Source organism: Zonotrichia albicollis, chromosome 2 (assembly GCF_047830755.1).
Source record: "Zonotrichia albicollis isolate bZonAlb1 chromosome 2, bZonAlb1.hap1, whole genome shotgun sequence".
NCBI lineage: Eukaryota > Metazoa > Chordata > Aves > Passeriformes > Passerellidae > Zonotrichia > Zonotrichia albicollis.
In genome coordinates this window covers 37816834-37831801 of record NC_133820.1, presented here as the reverse complement: position 1 = coordinate 37831801, position 14968 = coordinate 37816834, and the positions used below count along the sequence as shown (strand labels likewise).

Sequence of the window (14968 nt, the reverse complement as noted above, 5' to 3'; positions counted from 1 at the left end):
GCACCTTCTCGATTCCAAACCCAGATTTCCATAATTTAGCTCTATTGGATGTGCAGGCTGCAGTGTAGTGAGGAGGCACCACAGCAAGAAAGCCTGATCCAATCTCCAGAGGAGAGAAGGAAACTGAGCTATGAAAAGATTCTTAAGGGTTAGAGCCAATACATGGGATGCACAAGAACCTGCATGGAAGATTTCAATGCAGAAATTTCAGTCTATGGCAATTCTTACGGAGGATGTGAACTTAAATGAAAATGGAAGAAATCAGTTGAAAAGAGCCCTTCAGAGTTCCCACCTTCTCCACTTATCTATTAAACAGGACATAACTATTCCTTTATTTAATTTACTTATTTTTAAACACTGCTTAGTTGCTTAGCCTAGAGCTGTATTAGCTATTTCAGTGGACAAAACTTCTGAAAATGACCTTTATCAGAGACTTAATTTGGCCTGGTTCTGCTCCCACAAACACAGAGAAGTGTGTGGCGACATGACCAGAGTCTGAGTTACTGAGTAACCAGGACTGGAAAAGCAGTTCTACCAGTATTCCTATGTCACTTCAGTGTAGTCAGACATTCTCCACCTGACTCTTCCCCCTCTGAGCTCCTGTTCATTCTTCTTGTCTTGGCCAGCCTCCTTATTTGCCTTATTGCTACTTGACTTGCAATTCTCTCAGCCACTTCTCTAGCACGAGACAGTGGGGTACAGTATTGTACCTGCAGAGAAAAATAAGCAAGTGGGACCACTTAATCTCCTCCTAGATGAAGAGCCAACAAAGCTACAGGACATGACTGGTCTCAAGAAGAAAACTCCAAGGCAGAAGAGCATCCTCAAAATCTTAGTCCTTCACACTCAGACTCTTCTGAGGGAAGAAACCTTCCAACCTGCAGAATTTTCCTAGGCCACAGATGACCATGTTCTGCAGCAAGTTCTACAGGCAGGAGAGGGAACAGTGGGAATGTTACCTCAGAGATAATGGCCCACACCAGCCTCCGTGCCAGCATCACTGTGATGAACGCCGCCAGATGGTAGTCAATGAGGTGAAAATTCTGAAGGAGGAAAGAAAAAAGATCTTCACCAGGAAAAGGGACTCTGAAACCACCCAGATGGGGTGGGACTAGAAAGCTGGCTGGTAGAGAGCACCTTAGCACCTCACATAAGCATTCCCCAAATCTCTCTATTAGGGATGAAGGGAAATCAATTAACATTAGTAACACAGGAACATCTCCAGAAGCAAGATCTCCACAGGGAGATTCCTTCCCATGGAGAGGTTTCCACAGAAAACAAAACAAACCCACCCTTCAGGCAGGTATTCTTGGGGTCAAAGGGACATCTAGAACCAGAATCCTACCATGGAGAACAGGTTGCAGGTTCTCCACAGAAAAGGCCCTGAACAATCAGACAAAGGGCAGCCAAACTGGAGTCCAGAGTGAGCACACCAGCTCACTTTCCCTCTTAGTCTCAAAAATGGTCTGTAGCAACCAGTGCTTCCTGATGAAGCCAAGCTGACCTGAGAAACCTCTTCTTCTTTGGCCATGAAGAAGTTCCCTAGCTGCATCAAGTTAGACACAGCTCTTACAGCTTTTCAGTGAAGCCATCCAATATATTCTGGCCAGAAGAGTCAGTAGACTCTGAATACTGCTGCTTTTGGTACTTCAGGGACATTTTGGGAAAAAAGAATGCTTGAATTGTGATGGGAATAAACAAACGACCTTTAAGTCCTGGTGGGTAGGGAGCCCCAGAGAGAATGCTTTTACTTCTAAGCCCGTTGTGTCCAGCACGGCAGAGCTGAGCAGGAGGCTGGTGACTGGAACACCAGCACCACCTGTCGGTACAGGCAACTGAGGGACCACCTCGTGCTTCCAAGCAGCCTTTAGGACACCGTTCCAGCTGCACAGGCCGACTTTGCTCACTTGAGGCCTGCTGGCTCACAGGCAGCTTATTGGGACAGCAAGAACACTGAAACCGAGGAGGTCGAGAGCTTTACATAAGCTGAGGATCTGACTCCCTCCCCAGCTGTGCTGCTCACCTGCTCTGAGATCCTAACAAAAATCTGCACATCTTCCTTCTCACAGACTGTTGTTTCAACAGAGCCTGGGTTCGGTTGGGGCACTCACAGCAGGAGACAGCTCCTGGAGTCTCAACTCTGTGTCAAACCCTAGGGACTAGCTAGATCATGCAAACATGTGCAAGAAGTATCTCCTCAAGGAGTCCTGCTGACTTCTCTCTCTCTCCTGCCATGATTTTCTCCCCTGTAAAATGGGGGATGACATGGCCCTGACTGATGGGGGTGCATGTGAACTCTTATTCACTCCCTTAATGTCAAATGCTTGGTGATTCCTGGATTGAAGAAGCATGAAAGGAGCTGTGTAATGAAAAAGCCTGAGTGATGGCACTTGCTGGGGAACTCACCAGTGAGGTGCAGGAAGCAGGGTGATTGTATGGGTACCACCAGACAGTCTTGTAGATGTTGATGTACTGAATGAAGAGGGCTACCAGAAGGTAGATGAAGAAGAGGAATTCAAAGAGAAGGCTCCCATCCAACGGCAGGTCAGGGATCCGGCAGTGACGCACAGGCTCTGGAGTAATCAGCGCTGTGATCGGAGGCGCTGACAGGCTGATGGCACTACCATTCCTGAAGCAGATGGACATCACTTACTTGGTAAACATTCTCCATCATCTCTGACACTTTCCAGGATAGAGTGCTTGAGGTTGTAAATATGAGACTGGGTATTACCAGGGGAGAGGTGACAGCAGTTTTTGCATTCCTATTTCTGACATGAGACATGAGGCTGGTGGTGACCTCCATCATCTTAGCTCAGACAAAACCCTTATCCAGAATTTTCCCTGGATGACAGCTTGATCTGTCAGAAGTGCTGTGACATGCCCAGCAACATTTCAGTAAACTTGCAGACTGAGGAGCAGACATACAGAGCTAAAATCATTAAGGATTCTGTACTACACCCAACAGTCAATATTGGCTTTCCACCCATCACCAGGACACTACAGTAGCACCCAGCCTCCTTCTCCAGCACAGCAAAGTGCCCATTGTCTTTCTGTTCATAGTTCCTCTTTTAAAAAGATGAGTAACTAAAAATGGAATGGAGTAGTTCAGCCACTTCCTAAAGGCTAACCTCTCAAGTGTTCTCACACTTCCTTCTTTTCAAGCTTTCAGAGGAGGATAGGACAACTAAAAGCTCTGGCATCCTGAACTGGTAGAGGAACTATGCTATGTCTGACTGAAACCAGATAAGCAATGCTCTCCCAAGACCCTGGGGCCCTGACTCCACAGTCTTGACGTCACTTGCTTCCAAAGAACCTCAAACTGTGCTGTCTGTCCCTCTGTCCCTGACAGAGAAGTCTGTAAAGGCCAAAGCTAAATGGCTTGGATTGCTCTACTCTGTAAGAATGAACCTATACCAGGGCCCCAGCATGCAGCAAATAGTTTCTCTGGTCTGCCAACTTTTTATGGAAAGAAGTAATGCTGGGCCCTTTCAGTTTTTATACCAAATGTGGTAATCTCAATGTCACTGCATGTCTGTTCCTGTTTCAGCCCTCAACTTCCCCAGAAAATGCAGGTCATCTTTACCAACTATGAGAATTAGTTTCATCAACCTGCAGGTCTAAAACAGAATACGGGCATCCTCCTGCCTTGTGTTTCTATTATGTAGGAGGAGGAGTCACAGCTGTACTCTGACGTGTCACATTAATTCCCCAGGGCAGTGAAGGTAGGTGAGCAAGACAAGGACTCTTCATTTGCTAGGACTCACTGCTCTGGAAACTGCTGCAGGAAAGACAAATGAAGCATTGTGATTTCCAGCCCTGTGTGATCTCTGCTGTGGCTGTTATGACCACAAGAGAGTGGTGAAGGGGAGCAGAGACCACTGCCACAATCTCCTCCACGGGGCTGGTTTTAATGCATGAAGTCAAAAGAGGGGCTGCAGAGGGAAGCATGTACCACAGCAGAGCTGAGAAGAGAAGCTGGAAGAGGTTTGTCACGCAGGCCTTGTTCCCTCTTGGATGAGCCGTCTCATAATACCACAGTGGAGGGCTCAAGGTTCCTCTCTCCCAGCCCCTCACTTTCACCACAAAGCCACGCTCCCACACAGGGTTCAGGGAGGATCAAGGCTCCTTGCTTTCAGTGCTGTCCCAACAGCCCTGCCTCTGTCCTCACCTGTTCCTCAGACCAGTCCCGTTCCCACAGCTGCCGCCAACCAGAGTCTGGAGAGAAGGCAAAGCGGAACGGCTTAGCTGCTGCCGGCTGGGTCCCCTCCTTCCACCGGGCATGACCAGGAACCAGTCCACTTCCAGTGCCTCCAGCAGGCTGTGCCCTCACACCCACACAACAATCCAAAAGCCTTCCCAAATCTGCAAAGGAGGCAGAAACATCACTTAAGCTTTAACTCTGGTCACACTCACCCAGTTCCAGCCAGGCAAATTCATGCAGAAGGAAGTCACTCTCACACACTCAGAGCCCTGTGGGACAGCCATCAGCACTGTGCCACTTCAATGGCAGCAGGTCAGTGTCTGCTTGCACATCCAGAAGGAACACCACTGTGTCTCTAAAAAGGGGCTGCTTGCATTAGCCATCAACGACTCACAGCACTTATTGCTGGCTGGAAAGCAGCACTGAGCATCTCCAGAGCTGGAGATGACACAAATGTGTGCTTTATTTCAAAAGCAAACCTGGGAAGAGCCTTCTCCATGTTGTGGTTGAGCTACTAGAGCTTCACAGCTCTTTCTAGGCACTCAGCATGTTACTGGCCAGGCTCTGATGCTGGTAGGCAATTCAGACACCCTCTGGCAGAGCTCTGAACAGACACGCTGGTGTCCTTGAAGGAAACTGCATGGTCCAGCTCCCTTCTGTGCTAATGCCCAAATGACACCAAGGTAATACATCCATTTAAAAATGGGTTTAGCTAGCAGAAAAGTGCAGCAAAACACACATGTATGCATGTACTTCAAAGGCACATATGGGCAATGCCATAACCCAGACCTGAAAAGAAAAATAATTCAGAAGTAAACTTGTACATATTTATTTACCTATTTATTTTTAATGACACACTTAAATCTATCAATTCCTTAAAATAAACTACTATGAGAGAGGCTGGGCATCTCAGAATATCAGAAACAATAGTGTCATTTCTAGCATAGAGTTTATCACTTCCCATACAATTTTTCTTCTATTTCACTGGTCTCCGACAAGACACTGCAAGGATTTTGGCAGTCAGGAAAGTTTCCAATGCAAACACAGCAGACATAAGGGAGTGAAGGATTGAACTGGAGTGCACCTATGCTGTACAGGAACAAGACACCAAGTGAGCATCTCACTACAAGGACTTTGGTGTGTCTGTGTGCCTGGAGTCTGAATCAGCTGCCCTTTTGGAAAAATATCACAGCCAGAACCAACCCAGGGACCAAAAAAGCACATCCACCTTCTGGGAAACTCTAGATGCAGCTCTGAAATGTACAGATGGAACCTATGGTCTATTTATAATTCAGCCATCACCTCCTTTAAAATCCAGAGAAATCACAGCTGGCAGAAATGCCAGAAGTTTTGTCCGTGAGTCACAGGACTGTCACCATGAACACAGTGTGCAGGAGTACTTCTCTAAAAAATTCCCTCAAAGAATTGCCCTTTGTACTAAAATTTCCCATCCTTCATCTCTACTCCGATAAACAATTGTCATTAATGAAACCAGGATAGCAATTTTCAAACTTTCAACAAAAATCAAGATGTTTCAAAGGATGAATGCTTTCTGCATACTCACACAAAAGTCAGTTGGAAAAATCAAACCAAACCAAACCCAAAAAAACCACACCAAAAACCAGAGATCCAGGAGGGAGAGAGAAAAAATAATAAAAAGGAGATATGAAAATGCATGAAAGGCAAGCAAACATTGGAGAATATTTGTTTTGAGGTAAATAGTGTGTTTTGGCAGACCTTAATACTCTTATATCTCCAATAGCAACACAACAGAGACTGAAGCCTTCCTTACCTTTCTTGTCAAGCAAGAATTTTCAGACATTTTCCCTAGGATGTTCTAGAGTTTTATTTGGAATTATTTCTATTTCAGGAATTAAATACAAACAAGAAAATTCTCCTGCATGTGTAAGATGAGCAGGGGCAGCAACAAACAATGCAGAATTCACTTAGGGCATTCACACACTTTTGATAAACAGCTAAAGTGAAGGGAAAAAAATGAGGAAAAACCCCCAAAAAGAACAAACTTGAAAGCCATTTTAAGCCAAATTTAGCTACCACAGGGCCTGTGGTAGCTGAAACAATTGGTCTGATTCGACCTACAGGATATTTATGATAATGGATGCAATATGTTGGTGGTCTAATTAGTGCTATTAACAGTGGAAGGTATTTTATAGCACATTCAATAATTCATGTAAATAATTTAACAGGTCTCATTAGTATCACCCCATTAGTATGCCTCACACGCTCACCAATACAGACACTTGGACACAGAGCAATTGCAATTGCAGCCCCTGGCTTTACAAACCAGTAAAATGCAGGTTTCTACCAGTAAAAACAACTGCCTGTGGAAAGAAGCCATCCTTAAAGTCAGTGCACATATTTTAAATGCACTTGAATAAGCCCTTTCACAGTGATTCATGAACATATAGACTGGGCAGTTCCTCAAGCCAAGCTTTAAATAACTTTAAATACTGGAGTCAGAGCAAATTAGGTAGGCATTTGTTGGAGCAAAATCTGCCTAAGAACCATCCCTTTTTTTGTTGGCTTTTATTTTCTAAAACTAGCCACACAAAACTGAAGCTCCAGAGATAAAGCTAAACAAAGCAGTGAGATTACACATCAGATTGTCTCTAAGTCTGCTTTGTTTTGGCCTTGAACCAATCAACAGCCCTCCTTTTTGAGGAGAAAGACATGGGGAAAAGCATTTTTATAGCTTTCAATTAATAAACAAAGGCGTGATTCTACTTTGAAAACAAGAAAAAAAGGTGTCCATAAACCCTTACTCCAACAGATAATATTCCAAGTCATATTAAGTATTAATGAAGAGTCCACCCTGCTCCCTTCCCTGTTTGCATTCCCCACCCCATCAGTGATCATATTTTATAGAGTCATGCAGAAAAAGTGAGTAATGAAAGATAAAAGCTTTTCCTGACAAGACTCTTCAGTCAATTAATGTGATTCCATGCTGTTCTTTCCAGTTCACTTACAATTTCCCTCAAAAAATAAGCAACATGCTTGTAGTCCCTTCATCCTCAAATCCTCAGAACCAGTATTACCTAGCCTCCAAGATATCCTCTCTGAGGCAGATGTGGGCATCATAAAAACACACAGGCAGAATCTGGAGAGCAGCTACAAAGAGCAGACAGTGGTGCTGCCCAGGCACAGGGAATGGATGTGGGTACGGACAGCTCTTGGGTTCAAGGGCAGACCATGCTTCAGGACAGAAGCAAAACTTTCATTTGTGACACAGTTACAAGAAAATCCAGAAACAGAAGGTATCAGATGCTCTGATTTCCAGTTCCTGCTTTTAGGACCACAGAAAGCACTCGGTAATTTTTTATTTCTGTGCCACAATACCCTTCCTGCCCATCAGCTCCCCAGCTACCCTGACGAGGAAGGATCGTGGCAGGATCAAGGCAGGCAAGAACCACAGCTGTGCGCACGACTTTACTGATAAAAAGCTAGGCAGATGAATTACTCACCAATTCAGAGGTGAAACAGTGTGCAGCCCTGTCCTGCTCACCAAGGCCCATCACTCAGAATCATGTTTCTGCATCAGCAGCTGCCCGAACAGCTCTTTCAAGAGGCAATCAGGAGAGAGTCAGTGACTCATCAGAATGGCAAGTGTGCCTGTTTCCCATCTCTTTGCTGGAAACGCTACAAAGCTCAGTCAGTTATTTTGATGGTGTTAACATTTTTTAATTGGAGAAAACTCCAAGCCTCTCCAGTCTTGTTGGGAAGCTTGCTGCACCGAGACATGAGAACTCCCAGAGTGTGGGAGACATTCAGGTGGCTTTCCTTGGCTCCACAAGTCCTAGCACCAGTTGCTCACAAGAGCAGAAAGTGAAACATGGCCATCCTCACTTGGTGCAATGCGGCTCAAGAAGACCACAGGTCTCTCACTGCAACTCACCATCTCAATTACAGCAACCTTCTTCCTGCTGAGGAAGCATGTGACAGCTGGGGGTGAAGCAACACATGGCCTCTGTGGTGAGGGACTCTCTCTGCCTCCACAGCAACACAGACACTCCTGGCAAGACTTTCCATTCAGGGTGCCCATGCTCTATGGAAACACACCTGCCACGTGTGCAGAGCTCCCTGGCAGGGAGGCGTAGCCAGCCACCCCCACGACACGGCTGCAGACCTATGCCACTGCCACAAAGCACAATTAGTTTCTGAAACCGAAAATGCTCTCTTGGTTGCTAATGTCCTCAACTCAACTCACTGCAGCTGGTCAGCCTAATCCTAAACTTGCAGTTGTCCAGCAATCCTAGTATCTTTGCAAATTATCACAAAAGTTTTCCTTTGAACTTTGAACTTTTGAGAGTCCTACTTACTATACTATATTTTAACTTCCTTTTAGTGTGAACTTCTTATTTATTTATTTAAATTAAAATAAAAAAACAACCAAAACAAATCCAAACCCCCATTCTGACAGCTGGAAAAACAGACACAAAGCTAATAATTGACTCACCCAATATAACTCCAAAAAGAAAAAAAAAATCACCAGAAAGCCAAGGAACAGAGATGGCTGCACCCAAGCCTTGGTCACAAGGCCACCTTGTCAGCACCCTCACATCTGCCACAACGGAAGCCACAAAGACACAAAATTTCTGTGAAAGCCCCAAGTGGTCTGGGAATAAAATAAGCATTTAGTTGTTGCAAGGGAGGAAACAACTGACAGGTTATCAGATGGAAAGCTAAATATTTGGCTTGCACAGAGCTGCCCCGGTGCTAAGTCAACACAACCTTTCAACTCCGGCTGGATCCAAAGGCACACACCCGCCACCTGGCCCAGAGCTGGGAGGCTAAACCGGTTAGGAGGGAGGTCTCCAAGTCAGCACATTTTCCAAGCCCTCATGCCATACAGAGAGATGGATTAATATGGGGATTTGGCACAGAGAGAGACAGAAACCCCCTGAAGTGCAGCCCAAACAAGAGAGCTGGGTGGGGAATCACCACTGTCAGGTGGTGCACCAGCAAGACTAATTTTTGCTCAGTGACTAATAACCTCCTCTGTAAAAACAAAACCAACCCATCAAGACCACGTCAGTGTAGGCTTTTCTGATACAGCACAACTCTGGCTGAAGAGGTTCCATCTATCAGTCCTCTACACAGATGCCAAAACCAAAGGGTCAAAGTAGCAAGATTATGGCAAGCATTAACAAACAGGATATATAGTGTATGATTTATTTCTAGTGTTTTCAACAAGGAAGAGTAGAGCTAAGCAGAAGGGTAAGTGGGAAAAATAGAAGTTTTAGCTTCAGACAAGGGGAAGGCAGAGCCTGCCATTTGCAGCTGCCACAGTATTTCAAATACCCACGTACAAAAATGGGAATGGGAAAGAAAAGTTTTTCAGGAAAAGCCTCTCAAAGTTAAAGTGCAGTGAGCTCAGTCAGCTCATTTTGCAGACATGTTAAAGTATAAGACATAGATTTAAGTTCTTAATACTCCAGATAAACAAAATTATCTAAAAAAGCCATCTTTAAACACAGAGAAATCCTATAAATTCCCTAAAAATCCTCTCAAAGACCTTACTTTAGGGGGTGCAAGAAGTCGTCTCCAGAGGTATGCAGGCAATTGTGTCCCCTTCAGAAGATAGGCGAGTTCAGGTTTTGTGAATCGGAGGAAAGTTGAGACACACACTAAGCACTCCAAACAAACTTCTGGAGAGTACAAGAACAAAGCCACAATTCCTGGTGTAATAAAACAGTATTACCTTATATTGCCATATAATTACCTTGTGCAACTAACTGCTGCAGCAGGTCAAAACAAACAGCTTAGGAACACTTCAATGAATGACTGTAGTAATTTTATGAATGAAGAAGAGAATTTTTATTCCAAAAGGAAGTAAAAAAAAAAAAACAAAACAAAAAAAAAAAAAACAAAGCCACAATGCAAGACCCTCAAGGCTCAGCAGCTCCAAGTGGCCAATAACACTCCTCACCAAGCCAACAAGTATTACACAGCTAGCAGCAAGACATTAACATTTTCTTTGGCTTCTTCTGATGTATACAGCAACACTCCCAGCCAAATAGTGGATCCAGGAATAAAGAAAGCATTGGCTTACTCTTGTGTGAGAACAAGACAGAACTGCAAAGCCAAGCTTTTCCAGCAGCAGAGGGAAATGCAGGCCTGACCAGTTGGCTCACAGTCTATTTTGGTCCTCGAGTTCCCATGCTTCTGAATTGTCTGGGGAAAGGGAGATCCAGCCCAGCCTCATCCAGAGTGAGAGGCCCAAACTAAAGAGCTGCAGGGAATTACTGAGCCAGACAGGTCTCTGAGTGTGTAACAACACAGAAGTTTAAACTCCAGCTCCACATTACTGATAGAAACTGAAGTTCTGTTTAGAAGGGGACACTGGTTGGGAAGTGAAACACAAGGGCAGCATTTCAGCAGCCACAACACAGGCAAAGCTATCAAAGCTGGCTGCTAATACAATTTATCAACACGCACTCACTCCTAAGAACATCTTGCACCAGAGCTCTTCAGTAAACATTATGCACAGCCACAGCCCTGCTAAAACACATCTACAGATCACTCTCCATTATACCATGCCACGTGCAGTAACTGGCAAAGTCAGGGAATTTTAGGTATGGCCACTGAAATTGGTTTTTTCCCAAGATATCAAGGCAAATGCACAACAAAACAGATCACTCCTGACAGGGAAAAAAGAAGGGAAAAAAAAATGGAAGATGCTCATGCTTTAAGAGGCCATCTTTTAAAATTTTCCATCAAGCAAGCCACCAAAATAGGCATTCTCCTCCCAACCTTGAACACAAACCCACAGTCTAATGGCCTGAGCACAGGCCAGGATATCTTCTGCTTTTTAATCTTTCCTCTTCAACTGACTTCCAGGGAACTTGTTTTACCAATACAGACCTCAGTTTCCTTATCCAAAACATGATAAACTGTTCAAAAGTACTTCTCCTCCCAAGGGTCTCTGTATGTAGTAGTGGATATTTTTTACAGTATTATTTTAGCGCTTTAGACAAGCTTTTTTTAAAACAAACAGAAGCAGCTTTCCTGCTGGTTTTGTTCCTCTGCCAATCCCTATGTTTAATTTAATGGAGATCAGCCATGATGACAAATCATGGGGAGTCACTAGGATTTTTCTATTTTGTCCTCAAATTGCTAAAAATAAGGCAGGCATCTGCCATCTGTAGCAATGAGCTTGAGCGCATGAAGAAGCACACAAGTTAAAAACCACTTCCTTGAGCCTTTCACCAAGTCATCACACTGGGAGTCACAGCAGAAAGTATCAGTGAGACAATGCCTTGCACATCCCTGATGCTGCAGAAAAGCAACAATATTGCAGGGGATTTTAAACACATTGTAATTTGTATAAATCATAAATTCGCATTAAAATATAAACCACATATGAGAATGCACCGATTCTCCTCTATTTGCCTCTTAAGCAACAGGTTCAGGTGACATAAATATTCCCCACAAAACAGTAAGTCTTCAATTCAACCTCCATGACTTTGGTAGGCAGGACTCAGAACTTTGTATGACTGTTTACAGAGCAACTAATCCAGCAGATTGAGAAAATGCAATAGGATACATTAATCCCTTGTATAATTAATTATACTGAGACTAATCCAGCTGTCTGAATCTGCATCCATGCTCCCTTATATGTATTTCTGGGCTGCAGATGTCTACTGATAATTTTGCTTTAAACCAACATTTCCAAACCTCCAAAGGATGGCACTGCACCCTGTCTCTCAGGACAGCTCTCCTGACCAGGCTGCATTAGACCCATCTCTCACCAGAAGTCTCATTTTTGCTTGCAATACCCAAAAAAATCAAGAAAAGGTTGGAAATAACTCACCAATGACAACAGCCCCCAAAGAACAGCATGAAATCTTCCAGGACAGTTTGTGAAAGCTTATGAGCTATTTTCCCAAATCACACAGCTACTACAGATTTACCTCTGGCATTAAAAATCCACCTGCTAACAGCTATTCCTACCTAACTGCAACTTACCTAACTGTGATAGGGTTAGAAACAAATGGACTAGAGTTCCAATTTTAACTGCCAGAAGAAAACTTCTTCCAGGATTTCATGACTCTGTGGCACAGGGAAAACACTGAGACTAAGGAGCAGGATGATCTCTGAATTGCTACTATCTTGTTGCTTTCCTCCACATCCATCTTCAGCAACTGTAACTCTGCTGAGGAGTACTGAGTGGCCCAACTGGTTTCTGACCTGAATGCTCATGGAAACTGGAAGCTACCTTAACAAACATTTCTAGCACATTTGCTCTTGGCTGTATTCTCAAACATCCAGATTGTGTGCCTATAGAAAGAAAGAAAGTGTTGAGTTTTATGAAAACCAGGTTGGAGTCAATCTGCATTACATATCCTTTCAGAGAAAGATTTGTGTTCAGTGTTACTCAGTTTCAAAACCAGCAGAAAGGTCTGGGACTTCCCCTTAAAACACTGCATACAGAAGTAATTTTTTTAATCCAAAATTTCAGAACTAAGAGGAATGTCTTAGAAGAATAGACAAAAAAGTAATTATGCCTGTCTGCTTTTGAGTACTAATAACAGTACATCTACATTGGCAATGTTACATCAGCACAAATGTTGCTAATACAGGCAGGCCAGTAAGATGAGAATTGCTCTATTTCCTTAGCTTCCACTGAATCTACTGTGGTAAATGCCATTAGTGTCTCTGAAAAACAAGTAACTTCAGCAAGGCTACTTGTTTTTCTCTTGCTTATCTGTATAATGCAAAAATTTTTATAAGAATTCATCATCTTACAAGCAGAATAGAAACATGCACTGCAAAGTAGGAAGCAAAATGTTTCATTCCCATTTTACAATCAGAAAGACTAAATATAAGAGTAAGAAATAAAAGCCTTGCATTTTCAAAATTATTAATGATTTTGAATGCTCTGGTTAAGGCAGTATAGACACCTCTATTAGTAGGAACATGGACACCCAGAGCTTCTGAAAGTCAGGTCTCAAATGCTGCAAAGAGACAGCCAGGAATGAGCTGTACAGGAGGCATGCAGGTGTTCTATGGTCTTGAGATCAGGAGAACACACTGAGCACAGGTCAGTGTGTCACTGATATCACCTGAGCTTCTTGTTGCTCCAAATAAATCAAACCTGGAAGACATTACCACCTGCTGTGCTGGTTTGTACAGCAAAACCTCAGGCAAAGAAGCTCAAGAACAGGAACAAGGAGTAGCTGCATCTACACCTGAAGAACTTCCAGTCACATAAGGGACAACAAGGAGCACATGAAGTTTCAGCCCAAACCCCAGAGGGGTCAGCATTGCCTGGCTGCACACCAGTGAGCCCAGACTTTACCAGCAGAGTATCATCCAAGCACCTTGGCTGAAGGAGTCTGCACTCCAAGAGCTGCAGCTGGAAGGAGGAATGAGTGTCAGAAACAGTCCAACAGCAGGAGTGCCAGGAGGCGAGCCATGGAGCAGACTGTGGGTTAAAAAGGGCTGATGTTCTCTGCCTTCAGCATCCTGTAAAATTGGAGCTGAGCCATTCCAGTCCCACCCCTGTACTAGTGTATCCCTCTGCCAGAAATCTCTTCTGGTTACAGTGAGTTAACAGATAGAAGGGATGGTTACAGAAGGGATGCCTTGTCTCCAAAAATTTTGTAACTCACCCCTTTGTAACACAGACATCTCATTTCTCCACTTACAGTCGTAACAGATGACAGGGACACGAGGGGCCCCTTACTCACAATGAAAAGCATGCATGAGAGCAATCAGAGATTGCAAACAAAGCTGCCTCTGTTTCTGCTGTACATTCACATGTTAAAATGATGCTGGAGTAGGGAAGGAGCTGCCTCACGTAATAGGGAAAATCATGCACCCAACTGCTACCCTATATAAGAGAGAATGAGTGATACAATGTTTTCACTGCGGTACAAAAAAGAACAGCGAGAGAAATGTGCACCCACATCCATTCTGGAAACGGTACCTTACGGCGGGTTGGATTTACCTGGACTTACAGAAGATTGCCTCAGCTCTTCATCTTCCACAGGACAGTGCCCTTGCAGGACTCGTTACGTAGGGACAGCGCTTTAGAAGCCCAAAGCGCACTCTGCCGTGACCCCAGGCCGACTTCCTCGTGTTTAATCCTCAACCCTCCTCCCCCAGAGCACCCGGCTGCCAGCAGCGTGCGCGGACCTCCTGCTTTAACCCAAACACAGCAGGAAAAGTCTCGAAGGAGAAGCCCGGGACCAAATGCCGTAACTTACCAGCTGGACGGAACAGACCCGGCGGAACCCTCCCTACCACTCACTCCCCCACAGCCAGACGCACACACCCAGGTTTCCGAGGGGGCTCCGGCGGTCGCAGCCCGCCGCCCGCCTGGGTCGCCGTGGCTCTGCCCACGGGAGCGGCGGGGCCGTACTCACACATCCAAGCGCGGGCGGCGGCGCGGCTCGGACATCAGCCGGCAGCGGGGTCCCCTCCGGCGGCAGCGGCCCGGCGGCGAGACCCGGCCCCGGCAACCCCCGGCCCGCCCGGGGAGAACGAGGCTGCGGTGGCGGCGGCGGTGGGAGCCCCGCGGAGCGTCCCTCCTCCCGCCGGGCAGGCCCACCTCGCCGCTGCCCCGCGGCGGGGCAGGAGCAGGGGAAGGGATAGGAGGAGAAGAGGAGGCAGGCGGGCAGGTCCGGCCTCGGCGCCCCGGCGCGGCCCTGCACAGCGCCGGCTACCCGGGAGACGTGGCAGTGAGGGCTGATGTTCTCATCACGCGGCGACAGCGGCGGCGGCCCGCGGCGGCAGCGGCCGGCC

The 14968-nt window shown here is 45.5% G+C and overlaps 1 protein-coding gene across 3 annotated transcripts in view; it reads right to left on the bottom strand.

The window, feature by feature from the left end:
- Window positions 1–14968, bottom strand: part of TMEM39A (transmembrane protein 39A) — a 19918-nt gene extending 4950 nt beyond the window's left edge. The window contains exons 1-4 of one of the 3 annotated variants that reach the window (XM_005486120.4): window positions 14590–14968; window positions 4169–4362; window positions 2407–2629; window positions 960–1043 (exon numbers count right to left, since the gene is read on the bottom strand). In XM_005486120.4, the coding sequence (XP_005486177.2) occupies window positions 960–1043; window positions 2407–2629; window positions 4169–4281 (420 nt within the window). In that variant the 5' untranslated portion in view covers window positions 4282–4362; window positions 14590–14968. Of the gene's footprint in view, window positions 1–959; window positions 1044–2406; window positions 2630–4168; window positions 9685–9739; window positions 10031–14589 lie in introns of those variants that run through there. The other 2 variants (XM_026792874.2, XM_026792875.2) reach the window with 2 other exon arrangements.